The following is a 16,150-nucleotide window of genomic DNA, read 5'->3' on the forward strand; positions in this document are numbered from 1 at the left end:
ACACATCAGCATATGAAAAACCAACAACACTGAACGAGTTTGTCCCAAAACCTTCATCTTTGTGACGTTTGTACAATTATGTTACAGACGTACAGCGTGATAATAAATAATACACCGCACACCAATCATGGCTTCAATACTAATCAACATTGATGATTGCATAGGGATATTCAAGCACATTCAATTATTGTCATCCGTTGATTCTGACCGAGCAAGCCGTCCCCAATGGGTTAGGTTAGCTACCGAGTCTCGACGTAACCTAAAGACCCCTGCTAAGTGCGTGGTTGCAGGTATGTCCCTTGGCTTCAACATCTGCTCATCATAGTCGAAGACCGTGGATTCAGTTACAACACATTCCAGAAAGCTTTCATATTTTTGTTGTCAAACACGACCTCGTATTGGTTTTAGAGTTATTGTATTAGGTTTATTAATGTACATGCAGTAGGATTGCATTAGAGTTGAAGAACTAATGGCTTTGTTTTATATTACACATTTTTAATTGACATCAGTTAGAGTCAAATCGAAAAACAGTCCTTTTTTATCTTCAATTATCACATAACTGTCTGCTTTGTGCGTATTATGAAAAGTCAGCAGTAACAAAGTGATTTGATAACTTAGTCTATACACAATGCCCAAATGGAAGAAATTTGAGTTGTTTCTTTACGAAAGGAACTAGATATGCATGTGGTATTTGAAACCATCATTGGGTTTGTGTAAGTCCATTTTCTACCGAGCTGTGTGGATTTGTTCTTGAAAACGAGTCTTGATATTTATTTAGCTGCCGTGGAGTATACTTCAGGATTTTGCTGACTGTTCTGCAGAAGACCTGTCCTGCTTATTAATTACTACATACAGGTATAGGAAATCGGCCAGGACGGCTACTTTGGCTTAGTGGGTTGAGGTAAATTCCCGTTCACTGCTGCCAATTCTTAATGGTCTCTACGTTTTGACTACAGACTGATCAGGGCCCAATTTCATAGAGCTGCTTAGCACAAACATGTGCTAGCATGACATTTCTTCCTTGATAAAAACAGGATTACCAACCAAATTTCCACGTGATTTTTAGGATAAGCTAAAAACAGCTGATTACCAGTAGCAAACAATATTAAAAAAATGGAAATTTGGTTGGTAATTCTGTTTTTATCAAGGAAGAAATTTTATGCTTAAGCAAATTTTTGTGCTTAGCAGCTCTATGAAACTGGGCCCTAGTCATTGACTCTGACCCATGAGATGACGTCATCAAGCCGTCATCTTTAGAGGTAAAACAATCACGAAACAATGGAAAGCGTAAAAGTTAATGAGCAACCGTATTTTTACCTCTATCCGATGGCACTCTTCTAAAATGACGTCATGTGCATAAGGTCTATCACAACTGTTTAGACAAACAAATAAATCAAGAATATATCCTCAATTGCTAGTTATCTATGACACTCCGTCAGGTTACCACACAAAATGTACGATTTTAAAGCGCTTGACATTTCTACACTGCCGGGATCAAATATTGTTCCGGGATCCCTGACTCGACATCCGAATCAAACTTTTACCCGGATTTTTGTAGAAGCATTTGTTCGGCCCGAATTTCCGGACTAGTCAGACTTCAACTTTGGTGCAGAAATCTGAACACGATCACTGATTCGGATCAATTATAACCGCAGGCAGTTTTCCTACAATGTCAAGAAGTTATTGTTATATTACGGCCCATATAAAGCAATTGACTTTTACATTTTGACAGTTTTAACAAACTTGAAACCGTTTTGCTCTGTTAAGAAGCTTCATCCTTCGATGACGTGGCACTACCTTAGTCCTCTCTCGTGAGCTTGTACATCTTCGGAGATACCTCCTTAAAGCTTGTCGAAAGTTCTCCGACATAATGGAATAAATAATGGGGTTAAGACATGAGTTACAGCTAGACATGATGATTTCAGTAACTTTAAGAACAAGGGTACCGTCAGTAAAAGGGAAATCCCCGTAAAGGATCCACATGTACATGATATGATGAGGTAACCAACATATACCAAAGGCTAGTACGACAACACTTACAATTAGTGTCACCTTCTTCTTTGCATTGTTAGCTGAGGATTCGGAATCTTCACTTGGTTTGAAAGTCGTCCACAGAGCTCGTAAGATGAGTAAGTAGGATGTGATCATCAGGAGTAAGGGTAACATGTAACTTATGACGAACAGAAAGGTATAGAAGTAACGTCTTGATAACTTGATATCATCTCTAGGGTTATCATCAGGCCATACCTCAACGCAATACGATACTTCATCACCGTTAGCATCCAACATATCAAAAGTCTCAAATACAAATAAAAACGGAGCAGCACAAGCTATCGCGAGAGCCCATATGAAAGATATCACCCAAATCACGTTTCGAAGGGTGCGTACCCCAAAGAACTTCAGGGGATGTACTACGGCAAAGTAGCGGTCCATGGACATAGCAACTAAGGTGAAGCTACTGGCACACATTGAAGCATAGATGAGGAATTGAACCATCTTACACATGAACCCGCCAAACATCCATGAAGGTACTGTTATAAGGGTAGCGTGGAACGGTAAACAGAAGACGAGATACAGTAGATCTGCAAAGCTGAGATTTAGAATTAATACACTCATTGTTTTATGAAGGCCTCTGATACGTCCAGTTGCTGCTAAGATAACCAGGGTATTCCCTAACACCCCTAAGACAAAAACGAGGCTGAAGAGCACAGAGGTCACGACCTTGATGGTGTACAAAAAGGGAATCTCTTCTTGTGTAGCCCCGCCTCCATTGTTACTCTCGTTACCCTGGTAGAAACTCGCGTTACCACTGTTACTAATGTTACTTCCAGCTGTTACTGAGTAGTTTAACATCTTGTCAAGACTGGGACCGGTTATGTCTGTCACCAGGTTTGCCATTTCGGATTGTGAAGTGATGATCCTTAATTAGTGTACCTACTCAGGCGTGTCAATCTGATCCCCGGTTGAGTGAGAATCACTGGAATGCTTGATATTGAAACGTCTTATCTGTAAACATCATCTCAATGGATATTGCAATGCTATCGAGTTAGAGCGAATCAGTTGGTATCCAATGATAGCGTATTATATGCAAGGTTTGCAAATAAATGTGGACTCACCCGGCTTGCAAGTGTTTAGACCAAGTATCTCATTGACAGAATGACCACACAGTCATGAATTGTCAGAGCTTGTTGTATCCTCACTAAGACCATGTTCAACTTGTTTCTTAAAAAAACTGGACGAAACAAGAGTTGACGATCTGGAGGGTTGTCTTAAGGATCACCAGAGGACAAGCTGTTGATAAAACCTCCCGGGTTTAATAAAGTCACTTCTTAAACAAAACCCCCAAGCTATTAGGATTGACTTTGTACTGATGTTTCTCCGCCGTCGTTCCCAGAGTACCGGTGATGAAAATGTCGACGATGACGAGAAGTGATAAGAAGTGCTTCCTCTTCGTCGAAATGACTTTCTGAATAATCTTGAGTTAATGCTCAATGGTAGTGGTCAGCATACTGTCTTGAGGCAATATTGAATCGTCACTTTATAGAGTGCAATCATCAACATCTTGAAATTACAGCGACTGCTACAGTTATCGTCGCCAGAATGAGCGTCAAACAGGCGTCAAAATGGATCACTGTACCATAGCGCTACTGTTATCATAAATCTGCTCCCCCTCCTTCATACATACACAATGATATCACACAAAATTGTGGCTACCCATTTGACTGTTTCTCCTCTTGCCGTTAACTGCAGTTAAGACTATTGTGGTATGTGGGTGATAGTTGTATTCTGAGTGGCTTGCCTTTATACCAGCTTGCTGCATAGTCGACTTAGAGACCTATAATCGTCAGTGACGAGGTGCTACGTCCATGATTGGTTGACGGTGGAATTACCATCGCACAAACCAAATTCCCTCATCTCTCACGCCTAACATCCAGATATTCCTCATCCATGCATAGAATGATGTTGTCCACACACCCCATTACCTTTAGTGTTCGTAACGGACAGTTGGTGTCAACCGATCCTTGCAGTTCCTAGGAGACGTTGTAGTTTTGCCAAAGGAGGTTGATTTCTTTTTTATAAACACAGCCACCCTTTCTGGGTGCATGCTGCTTGTGACGTTACAGGATTGCGTTTAACATTCAGAATTCGGTCATTCAATTTCGTTCTGAGTCGAGTCAAATTCCTTTAGCACTCTGTTCAATTTAGCGTATTGTCATTCTTTTTCGTGACACTCACGCCCCAATAAGCGTCCGCGAATTTGAATGTTATTCTTATGTTATGGTGTATAGATACCATTAATGGACGGTTGTTAGTAAGGCTTTCGTTTACTGTAGATCATCTTGTTCTCAACAAGACATCACAACAAGTATCTTAAGACCATTTGTAATGATCGCCGGGGAAGCTAGCCATTGTATTGTTTAATACTCAACAATTATTTAATTATTTACTCATTGATATGATCTATTGAATCATTGATTTATTGATTAAATAATTGATTTACTAAGTTTTTGATTGATTGATTTATTAATTGAATTATTGATTGATGTTTTCGTTATAAATAATCGGACAATAAAATACACAATGTCAAGTAAAGACAAACCTTGCGTTAAGTTAACTAGATCCCCCCCCCCTATGAAATAAATATCTGCAAATATTCAAACAGCATTCTGTGAAAGTATTTGACGTCGTGACGATGATATGCTATGAAGCGTGCTGAAGTGAAGCGGTCTCATGGGAGTTTCAGAGCTTTCGTCCCGGTCAGCAGCTTTCCTTTTCTATTACATCAGTTCAGTCATTCTTACATGAGTTATTTATTATCCACAAGTATTCAACTCCCCGCAATGGTTGGGTGTTGAAGTGAGCCAGAATGTTATTAAATGTTCATCATCGAAATGTCTTTAATACGATCGGTTTAAAAACACAAAACCGGTCAATGGTGTATGTAAAGGAGTAGTGACATCATACATAAGATTGGACAATGTGACCATGAAAAACGTGTTCCTAGTTTTCAATATAAGCGCCATTTAGAGAGTTTTTATAATGAACATGCAAAAAACTATATAAGACCGGAACGCACATGTTCAACGAGACAAGTGTGAATTGTTGTATTGAAAGATAAGCTTTTTCAATCAATATTACCTTCTCAAAATGAAAATCTAGTAGAGTCAGATGTTACAAAAACAAATGAATCCGATATTAAAACTTATTATCGTATATCTAGAGTCCATGCTTGGTTTCAACTGTCTCCACAGTAAGATTTCCACAGTAAGAAAGTCAACTCAACCATTTTGGACTAAAGACCGGACTAAAGACATATTTATTCAAGCGTTCTTACTAATTCAGTTTGTCTAATAAGTTGTCTAACAATTACAAACAGATACAAACTTTATTCCAAGGCAGTCAACTGGTAATTGTAGACATTCAATTCTTAAAGGACCTCTACAAATGATGAAAGGGATTTTGCTGGTATTGAATCACGAAACATTCATAATATAAGGATCGGCATGACATTGGTTTCAAATTAGTGCACAGATTTACGTAAAACGGGACCTCTATGCTACTGGGGTATTTCTTGTGGACAGCTCATCGATGACTGAAGTAGATTCTAGAGTCTATTGACCCAGATCTTACAAGTAGGTTTAAATCATTCTGTGTTTCTAGCTTGAAGACATTTTGTGCAACTTGTTGATTTCCCTTGTGGTTGTCATAAAGGAATATACAATATCATTTTCAGGCCTCGGAGCGTTTTCTCCCTGCACACGTACATCAGTCAATTGTACAATCAAAAATGGCAAACAATCATGTTATTAGCGCCTTGTGTATAATCTTGATACCTTGTATAGTCCCCTGACTCATAAAGTCCGGATGAAGAGCGGGTATCAATTTGCGCAGTTACACAATGGGGCATAGAAACACACTAAGATCACCTGACGCAAAGAGGCACCTGACGAAAAGAGGCACCTGACTAAAAGAGTTTTCCTGACGAAAAGAGGTTTCTTGACGAAAAGAGGCACCTGACGTAAAGAGGTCACATGACGAAAAGAGGTCACCTGACGAAAAGAGGTCACCTGACGAAAAAAGGTTTCCTGACGAAAAGAGGTCACCGAACGAAAAGAGGTTTCTTGACGAAAAGAGGTCACCTGACAAAAAGAGGTTTATTACCTGACAAAAAGAGGTTTATCACCTGACGAAAAGAGGTCACCTGACGAAAAGAGGTCACCTGACGAAAAGAGGCACCTGACGAAAAAAGGCACCCATCATTCTTGAGAATTGGTGTCGAGACCCATCTCGTTTTTGCACATTTAAAGTAAATACATTTGTTAAAGCAGAGCTAACATACTCATGTAGTCATATTTATGAAAGCAAACTTGCTTCTCTATATTCCTGTGTGAAAACTGTTTTTGAGTATATCCCGATACATTAAGAGGTACATCAATCACACAAAGGGTAGAAACATTGATCGAAACGTCGACGAAATCAACCGGCTCTTCTCAGGGTAACATGTATTACTTAATCTTTACTTACAACCACTAGTAGGCCTGGTGAAGAAACTAAGTGGTTTTAAATAAGGTTGACAATCCAAATGTGATCAATTAGGTTGGATTATAATTCCAGTCCATATGTTTAGATGGCCTATTAATGTGACTGACATTGGATGATACATGGAACGTTGATGTTGAAGTATTGGTACATATCCTAATCGATATTGTTCCATATTCTAATCGATATTGGCACATATTCTAATAGACATTGGTACATATTCTAATCGACTTACGGCGGCATGCAAGAAAGTTAAGTTAAAGATATGCATACAATAACAAACCAGTGAAATTTTGAGCTGAATTGGTCGTCGAAGTTGCGAGATAATAATGAAAGAAAAAACTCCCTTGTCACACCTCAAATTCTAAATCTGAGGTCTCGAAATCAAATTCATGGAAAATAACTTCTTTCTCGAAAACTACGTTATTTCAGAGGGAGCCGTTTCTCACAATGTGTTATACCATCTAGGGCTCCCCATTACTCGTTACCAAGTAAAGTATAATTATTTAGAGTTATTACCAATAGTGTCCACTGCCTTTAAGTTAAGCCGCGAAAGAATCCGTTTTGAGACCTAACTATTCAGAAAAATAGAAATATAGTATTGTATATATTAATTATTAGCGCCGGTATCTGCCCAAAGGGCACTCAGTGCGCTCTCTTATAACACAAAACAGTTCAAAAGGAAGAAAGGAAGAAATCACTGGTCAACTATTATTTTAAACAGATGAGCTTGCGAGCAGCTTTAAATGATGATGTTAAATCGCCTACATCCGTAAATAAAGTCAACTGGGTCTGAAAGACGGATTGGTTTTCTAACCTTCTTTAAGCTACCCCTTCCTCCTCCACGACAGCGTTTTCTTTATTGACTTAATAAATTGCCCTGATAGTTTTAATAATGGTAGCTCAGATACCATTAATCACGTGTTAACATCGTGACTTTTAAATTCAACGCCTTCTTAACTTGACTTGAATAGTCGTCCGGACTATAGCACGCTTGGATTATATGCTGACCATCCTTCCCACGTAAAGTACGATTTCCATAATTTACCGTAGCCAACACTCCCCTTTTCTTGATTGAATATTGCAGCTGCTTCGATGTTCATTTTTAAGGGAAAGCGAACCTTGTTTCTAATCCGTTGCGTTGAGGGAACAGGTGATCTTGAGCTTTCACAATATAATTATTGTCGCCACCAAACGGAAAGCACTCCTCCATAGTTTCCGCTGGTTTACCTTCATCTTGACAATATCCTCTCGGAAAATAAAATACAAGAAAAGTCTTCTCCTGGATTATTATTCTTTGCAGTTAATATGCCTTAGAGGGGTTTTCAGTGAATTCACATCCTCTGTCAATCACATACTCCCACCATGCGATGCATAACCATTTATCGTGTTCAGTTAGTATGTTAAATTCACCGTCTTCTAGTTATTCATGAGTTAACTTATATCATGGGAGTTCATATCAGGTGATTGAGAGTGCTTGACCCAAAGAACACAACAGGAATTTAATTAAGTCTTTTGGGTGAGTACTTTCATTACAATAATTTTCCATCATGCTATTTTTCTTGTAGAATCTTGTCTGTATTGAGTGGGTTCCAAGTTTTGTACAAGAGCTTAATAAAGCTCTCTTCATCTTAACACTTCATAGTATATTTTATTCTGTCTACCTTTGAGCTCAATTGGACTTTTTTTTATTCCTGTCTGGAATCCAAGCTCTAGGGTTGTAAGTTCCACAAAGAGTCTCATACCAGCTCTAGGGTTTTAAACATGATTGGAACGTCAAGACGTTCCACAAAGAGTCTCATACCAGCTCTAGGGTTTTAAACATGATTGGAACGTCAAGACGTTCCACAGAGAGTCTGATACCAGCTCTAAGGTTTTAAACATGATTGGAACGCCAGGACGTTCCACAAAGAGTCTCATACCAGCTCTAGGGTTTTAAACATGATTTGAACGTCAAGACGTTCCACAGAGAGTCTGATACCAGCTCTAGGGTTTTAAACATGATTGGAACGCCAAGACGTTTCACAGAGAGTCTGATACCAGCTCTAGGGTTTTAAACATGATTGGAACGCCAAGACGTTCCACAGAGAGTCTGATACCAGCTCTAGGGTTTTAAACATGATTTGAACGCCAAGACGTTCCACAAAGAGTCTCATACCAGCTCTAGGGTTTTAAACATGATTGGAACGCCAAGACGTTCCACAGAGAGTCTGATACCAGCTCTAGGGTTTTAAACATGATTGGATGCCAAGACGTTCCACAAAGAGTCTGATACCAGCTCTAGGGTTTTAAACATGATTGGAACGCCAGGACGTTCCACAAAGAGTCTCATACCAAACCAGCGTTTCTTGCATTATTTCATTATGTCAATAATTATATCGCTTACAATACAGGTTGGAGTTTTAACAACACTACTCATTTAAAAGATGATGTTATTATAAACGAAACGATTTCCTCGACGTTAGGCTGGTACAAAACCATTACAAATGTTTTAGGCCATTTTTGATTTAAGATTTCCACTTATCCGTTATCACCAAAGTTAGTACCAAGTGCACTTACAGGGTCATTTTGATTTTTTTGTATATCAGCAGAGCGTAATTGCCGGCCGTAAACATAAAGCTTTAAGGTGGAAAACAATTCCTCTGACATACTATAACGCTATTTACTCGTGCCACAACCAAATCGATTTCCTAAAACAATAAAGGATTCCAGTATTGGGCATGGGGCCGGGGGGGGGGGGGGGAGTATGAGTTACAAAATAAACTTAGCTATTAAAGTTCCTTAAAGTCCAAACTGATTTGATTGTGAACAACGAGATGACCCTTCCATAAGAGCAGAAGACTCATAATAAGGAAATAGTGTCACACCCTGAGGATCAACTTTGACATTAACTTTCAAGACAATACGAAGGAAGAAAACATCAGACCCCCCCCCCCCCGTTTCATTTCCAGACAAAACCTTAAAATGGTTTATACTCTCACAGTACTTATTAAAACACGAGAAGCCTAAATAGATATGCCCTCGCCAAGATTTTATCAACTGAGTGGAAGTAAACGTCAGCATTTTAAAACTGAAAAATCCATTTATTGTCATCCGTTTTCCTTACACATGATGGAACTGAAAGCTTAGATGAAGAAATCATGAACGAACATTTTTGACATCTGAGGTTGCATCTTGGAGGGAATGCACAATTGTCTTTAGTTCCAATTCATAAGGCCATGGGTATATTCATCCTAGCGTATACTAATTGCTCATGGAGAAGCTAGCATTTCCATAGTGTCCTGTGTGACATGTACAGTCGAAGTTGCCATAGAAACGATAGATTCGAAAAAGGAAAGGAAGTGGACAATGAGTCCTTGAGGCCAACATTAGCTTCATCAGATTGAAGAGCAGAGCATAGAAGCATAAAGATATAGGAGCATAGGAGAGCATTAAAGTATTTTTAGTCAGGTAACCTCCACATAGTTCCCTGGCGTATCAGATAGGAGAGCATTAATGTGTTTTTTAGTCAGGTAACCTCCACATAGTTTTCTGGCGTATCAGATAGGAGAGCATTAAACTGGTTTTTAGTCAGGTAACCTCCACATAGTTCCCTGGCGTATCAGATAGGAGAGCATTAAAGTATTTTTAGTCAGGTAACCTCCACATAGTCTCCCTGGCGTATCAGATAGGAGAGCATTAAACTGTTTTTTAGTCAGGTAACCTCCACATAGTCTCCCTGGCGTATCAGATAGGAGAGCATTAAAGTATTTTTAGTCAGGTAACCTCCACATAGTCTCCCTGTCGTATCAGATAGGAGAGAATTCAAGTGTTTTTTAGTCAGGTAACCTCCACATAGTCCCTGGGCGTATCAAATAGGAGAGCATTCAAGTGTTTTTTAGTCAGGTAACCTCCACATAGTTCCCTAGCGTATCAGATAGGAGAGCATTAAAGTGTTTTTTAGTCAGGTAACCTCGACATAGTTCCCTGACGTATCAGATAGGAGAGCATTCAAGTGTTTATTAGTCAGGTAACCTCCACATAGTTCCCTAGCGTATCAGATAGGAGAGCATTAAAGTATTTTTAGTCAGGTAACCTCCACATAGTTCCCTGACGTATCAGATAGGAGAGAATTAAAGTGTTTTTTAGTCAGGTAACCTCGACATAGTTCCATGGCGTATCAGATAGGAAAGCATTAAAGTGTTTTTTATTCAGGTAACCTCGACATAGTTCCCTGGCGTATCAGATAGGAGAGCATTCAAGTGTTTTTCGTCAGGTTACCTCGACATAGTTCTCCTTGGCGTATCAGATGGGAGAGAATTAAAGTGTTTTTTAGTCAGGTAACCTCGACATAGTTCCCTGGCGTAAATGTACCACTCATCTGAGCTATACTTTTCCCTCGAAAACTAGATTTACAAATTTATTTTAGAAAAAGAAATCGTCTAGCTTATCCCTTAATTTGATGTAGTTTTGTTCACAGTTTGTCTCAATCAGCTGTATGTGCCCTGTTTGACATGAATTTTTAAAACTTGTTTGCCACCGTTAAGACCTTGTGCATTGACGTCATCCAGCGGCCACCTTAGTGGAAAAACGGTGACGAAACAATCGGAACGCACAGATTTGTACGCGCGGCCCACAGGATTGGCCAATGAACAACCTCCTTTTGACCTCTAGGTGAGGGCGCCCTACTGAAATGATGTCATATGCATAAGGTCTATTGATGGAACGATCTTACGCTAACAACACTCTCGTTGCACACCTAATGTTTTCCCCTTTTCTGTTTTGTTCTTGGTTTCCATGAGGAACAAAGTATACGCAAAATGTGATCCGAGTTATTTGACATAACGAGGCCTAATACTCTGTTAAATGTTGTGATAAAAACAACTGTGGGAATGTCGAAATAATGTGTAGCAGATCCAACCAAGGAATGATGTCAATGTATTCAATGTATACATTATGACAAACGAGTCTCTTTTCAAAGTTATTTTGGCATTATGTACGGGAGATGAACTAGTTTTCTCCTGTAATATAATCAGCCAATAACATAAACAAACGGTGCATATTATCTAGTTTATACCAAGCCTAAGAATCAGGCACTTCCATATTATTCATAATCCAGGGTCTTGTATAAAGATGGAAGTATTTCCTTTCTACCAATCTAATCTTAGAACACTTGTGCCATGCTCATGCATTGATTGGTTTATTCAGGATGACGTTTATCGCTTCAGGCCAATAGTGTTGATTTCAAACCCAATCTAAAAATAGTTGCCCCAACAGTTTGCTTCTGGCAGGCATCCAGGGGTTGCTACGTCATTGGTCACGTGATCAATGTTTATAGGTTTACCTTTTTTTAGGCTTCAAGTATTTTCTTGAAGCCTTCATGTTGTTTTAACCGATGTGGCCAATACAAAAAGGAAAGAATGAATGAATGAATGAATGAACCTGAAAATAAATACAGAGACAAAGTGAAAGACTAAATAGTTCCTTCTAAGAGATCAGTCCACTGTTTATTGATCCAATTTAAATAAATAAACTGACTATGATATTAACTGTACTTAGGATTAAACACTTTGCTTTGCAAGTATTTTAAGAACATTACGATCAATATAATGATTAACTTTTAAAAAAATGGTTTCAGTGATTAATACACAAATTCAACATCTCTAAAAGCTAACTCAAATTCTGGTGCATAGTGTCTTGCAGAAAGGAGTCGTCTTTAAAATGTCTTCTTCAAGTAACTTCAATTGATATGAACAGAACGGATGCAGCCATAAATGGTTAATTCCAGGTTCTGTTCACACGCGACAGTTTGAATGATTTATATGAAATCCTAAAATAAAACCTTTTACCACCAACTCTTTAAATCATGCTCAAACCAAGCACCATCGGTGACAACTTGAAATACATCGCTCGACCCGCCATAACCGGCTGGACTTACGGCCATGTATGACGTCACATTCCACTTGATTTAACACTGGGTCTCATTCTTGCATCTTATGGTTGACAACTTCGACTTATAAACCATCGGAAGTAAAAGCCTTTTGCTGTTAGAGAAACTTGACGCGAACAAATCCCACAGGCATCGGTATCAAAGTTATTTATTTGCTCCCCAAAATATGTGATAATTCCAACACTTTATGGGGAAAAGACGTGCTATTTACTGAACACTTTTGTGAAATCCAGCCATACATGGCCGGACAATAACAAGTGAAACTGGGGACTTGAGAAAGATTCATCAAACCGCAGATCATGGTTCAAATATTGCTGGTTGCTCAAGTATATCTGACGACTGTTCGTTGATGGGCTGCAGACAGCGCTTCTTAATTGGTTAATTTCCTATTTGCTTCTGTGTTGACTATTGGCCCTTTAATTAACATGTTGTTTACTGGTTAATTAGATGAGTTGATAATGAGGGAGATGTTCTTATTTGGCTAAATCGAGTCTTGCGATGAGTTGCTTGATAGCATTATTGACACATAAAAGACTAGATGTGACCAGAATTCTAATATCGGCATTACAATGTATGGCTGTGGAAAACACGGTCTTTAAATAGTAAGAACAGAACTCGAAAACACATCGAGTGAGTGGAGACATCGTTGGAAAGCAAACAAGCTAGCCGGGGCGCAGCCGGTGCTAATGGCCAAGGGAACCCACCAATCTAACTCTGTAGAGATCGAATGACACACATTACTGCTCCGCGTCCCTCTTTAGTTGTCGCTTTGTTGTTAGGGTAGTTTGAGTGATGAAGATGAAAACACAAAATGACAAACAAAAATAACAACAGATAACAGACGTAATGTTTTGTACAAGTTTGAGGTTTTAAGCTGTTCAATGATGGAAATTTGACACGTAATATTAAGGTAAAGACAAAATAGTTATTGATGAAAATTAAAGGACGTTTTCCTTTTTTGAGATAAACACCCCACCTACAAAAAAAAAAGAGAAAAATGACACAAATTGGACTGTCGACCCCTCAATGACGTATCAATCTGGCTGGTTCGAAACACACGTAATAATGAACAGGTGGGCTGCAGTAAAAATAGAATAGAAACATAACTTATTTTTATAGAATCGCAAGGCTTTCTAAACAAGAGGACTTGGGATTAACTGCAAATTGTCAAATTAACATTGTAAAGATTAAAGATTAACTGTGAAAGTATACGTTTCCCTCCAAAAATTATTACAGTTTGAAAGATAGCGGTTTGTTAAGGGATGATTTTTACGCAACATGTTTTAGGCTATATCGAGATTAATATGGACTATCATAGGTTATCGAGTACACACTGTGCCAAGAGTAACTATATGAAGAAAATGATAGTAAAGGCTTTTACTATACATGAAGAAAATGATAGGAAAGGCTTTTACATCAAATACAACCCATCCCTGAACTCCTTCTAAAACTCGCACACGGCTACTTTAGGATTTGCATTTAATAGTGGGATTTGAACTTTAATTAACACTGATTTAATTAGATTTGTTTAGCTTAGTAAAGCCACGACACCCGCCACATTTAAAAACTGACCTTTCCAATTTATCACAGGTGGCCGATAAACAAGTTACTGATCAGTTTTTTTGAAATCACAGTTGACAGGACAATTTTGTCGAACCTGTGTTGATTCTAGAAAGCAACTTGCTCTACCCTGGGAAGGGACGTGAGATTTCCATCCTCTCTGCAATTGAGCATTTATTAGCGACATCTTTGTGTTTGTGCGACCTGATTGTCAACCTATAGTCAGTTCTCTCTAAAACGCTGTTAAGGTATGTATTACAAAACGTGCGTGCTTCGACAAGTGAAAAACACATCGTACGAATGCACGAATGAACATGTAACAGCTCTTGTTAAGATGTACTTCTTAACGTTTTGGGGCTCATTTTTGAGAATGTTGCCTGAGTGAAATTGATCCATTTTAAGCAATGTCACGAACATGTAGAATGGTAGCCTGCTACATAAGAAGATTGTTGATCTATGTACAAACAGATACCTATGTCAAGCATTTTTATCTCCACAGACTCAAATTAATGCAAGGTTCGTTCAAGGAAACTGTTAACATTTTGTGAGGTCCCCATTGGAAATTGGGGGATATCGTTGGTCAACTATGCAGTATTTATGTGTACTATCGATTTATCTATTTCATCGCCTTTCTTTCTCTTTTAGTTCAGTCAGTTTATTTCCACAGTATCAAAATCGCAATCAATAGCAAATCAAAGGCGTAGTTGTGTTTGGTAAGAATAATTAAATGGAACATAAGCCTTGACAATCATGAGACTGTGGGGGGGGGGGCGCCATCGAAGCAAAGCTTGTAAGGTTATAGGTCCCCGAGCAAGCTTGTGCATTGAGCCGATGTATTTTGGGGGCAATCCCACGTTCTAGCTGTATTTTTTGTCCGAATAAATTAAATCATTTGAGTACTTACGTGTAGAGCTAGCATGCACTGATCGAACGCCGTTGTCAACCTGGAACACATCAAGGAGACAAGAAACAAAACTAAATTGGACTTTAGCTTAAAGTCACACGGGACTTCCATCGTTGTTTTTTACATGGACAAATTTTAATTATGTAAACAAAATCCAGTAAAATTTACCGATGTCCCCGAGATTTTGGTTTGTGGTAATGTCACATTATTATATAGATTATTTGCTGTTCATTAACTGTATCAATATTATTTTTTAACACCCATATACAACAATGTGTGTTAGCACTGTACACTCAGTACCTACCCAAGATCTGTGAGGCATATTACTCGGGTGGGATTCCAACCCACGACCTTTACAACCGTACAGGGGCGTCAATCCGTCTTGAAAGGACATAACATTTACGGCGTGGGGTCCGGGGCCCGCTTTAGGGCCCTGGATTTTCTGAGGCAATCTAGTGAATCTGAGGGGGTGATGTTCCCCCTCTCAGATGTTGGAATTTAATGCCTACTTCAAGCTTTGGTGTACAGCTATTCTTCCTATCGTGGTTATTGTACCTAAAAAGCAACTCAATTTCTTTCCTGAACCCAACACACGTGTAACGATTGATTCTCATATACGGGACCAGACTATACCTGCCATTGCAGTCAGGATTTATTGGTACTCACTTACAATAAATAATACATTTAAAATAATCCACTCTACAAATAGCAATCAAACTAGCAGCACCAGCTATTTTCACGGCTTGTATGTATACATTATATAGAGTAGTTTCATGGCATTTTTATAAAATATATAACATGCCATCATCCTTTGATAAGGTATACAAACAAGTTACTTATTGTATAGGAACCACCTTGCTTTGACAACAATTGCTACAAGTTTAACTGAAATATTTAAGAAAAACATAAGCGCAGTTAAACACGTGCGGATACACGGACCGTCAAAATAGAATGTACAAAGACGCAAACTAACGAGAATAGGCTTCTTGATATTGTCCAATGTAGAAATATTATATTCAAAACAGCCAGTGATGAAAGACACAAGGACTTTTAAAAAAGCAAACTAATTTGCATTTCTTTCTAACTTGCTTAATTATTTGTGTATCTTTTAAACGAATGTAAACAATTCTCAGAAGTCTGCCTATAAGGATTGCATGAAAGTGAAAAAGATTGCCTGCCTTTTCGGTGTGACCATGGTGTGACTGACCGGTAAATCA

The 16,150-nt window shown here is 38.6% G+C and overlaps 1 protein-coding gene across 1 annotated transcript; it reads right to left on the reverse strand.

Annotated features, from left to right (window-relative positions):
- Positions 1-1,661: 1,661 nt before the first annotated feature.
- Positions 1,662-2,898, reverse strand: LOC139944058 (galanin receptor type 1-like). Its single transcript, XM_071941009.1, has one exon. The coding sequence runs from the start codon at positions 2,896-2,898 to the stop codon at positions 1,735-1,737; it is 1,164 nt and encodes a 387-aa protein (XP_071797110.1). The 3' UTR covers positions 1,662-1,734.
- Positions 2,899-16,150: the final 13,252 nt, after the last annotated feature.

Source organism: Asterias amurensis, chromosome 11 (assembly GCF_032118995.1).
Source record: "Asterias amurensis chromosome 11, ASM3211899v1".
In the NCBI taxonomy this organism is placed as follows: Eukaryota; Metazoa; Echinodermata; class Asteroidea; order Forcipulatida; family Asteriidae; genus Asterias; species Asterias amurensis.

Excerpts from the sequence above, each read along its gene's own strand:
- LOC139944058 (XM_071941009.1), bottom strand. The coding sequence starts at position 2,898 with ATGGCAAACCTGGTGACAGACATAACCGGTCCCAGTCTTGACAAGATG.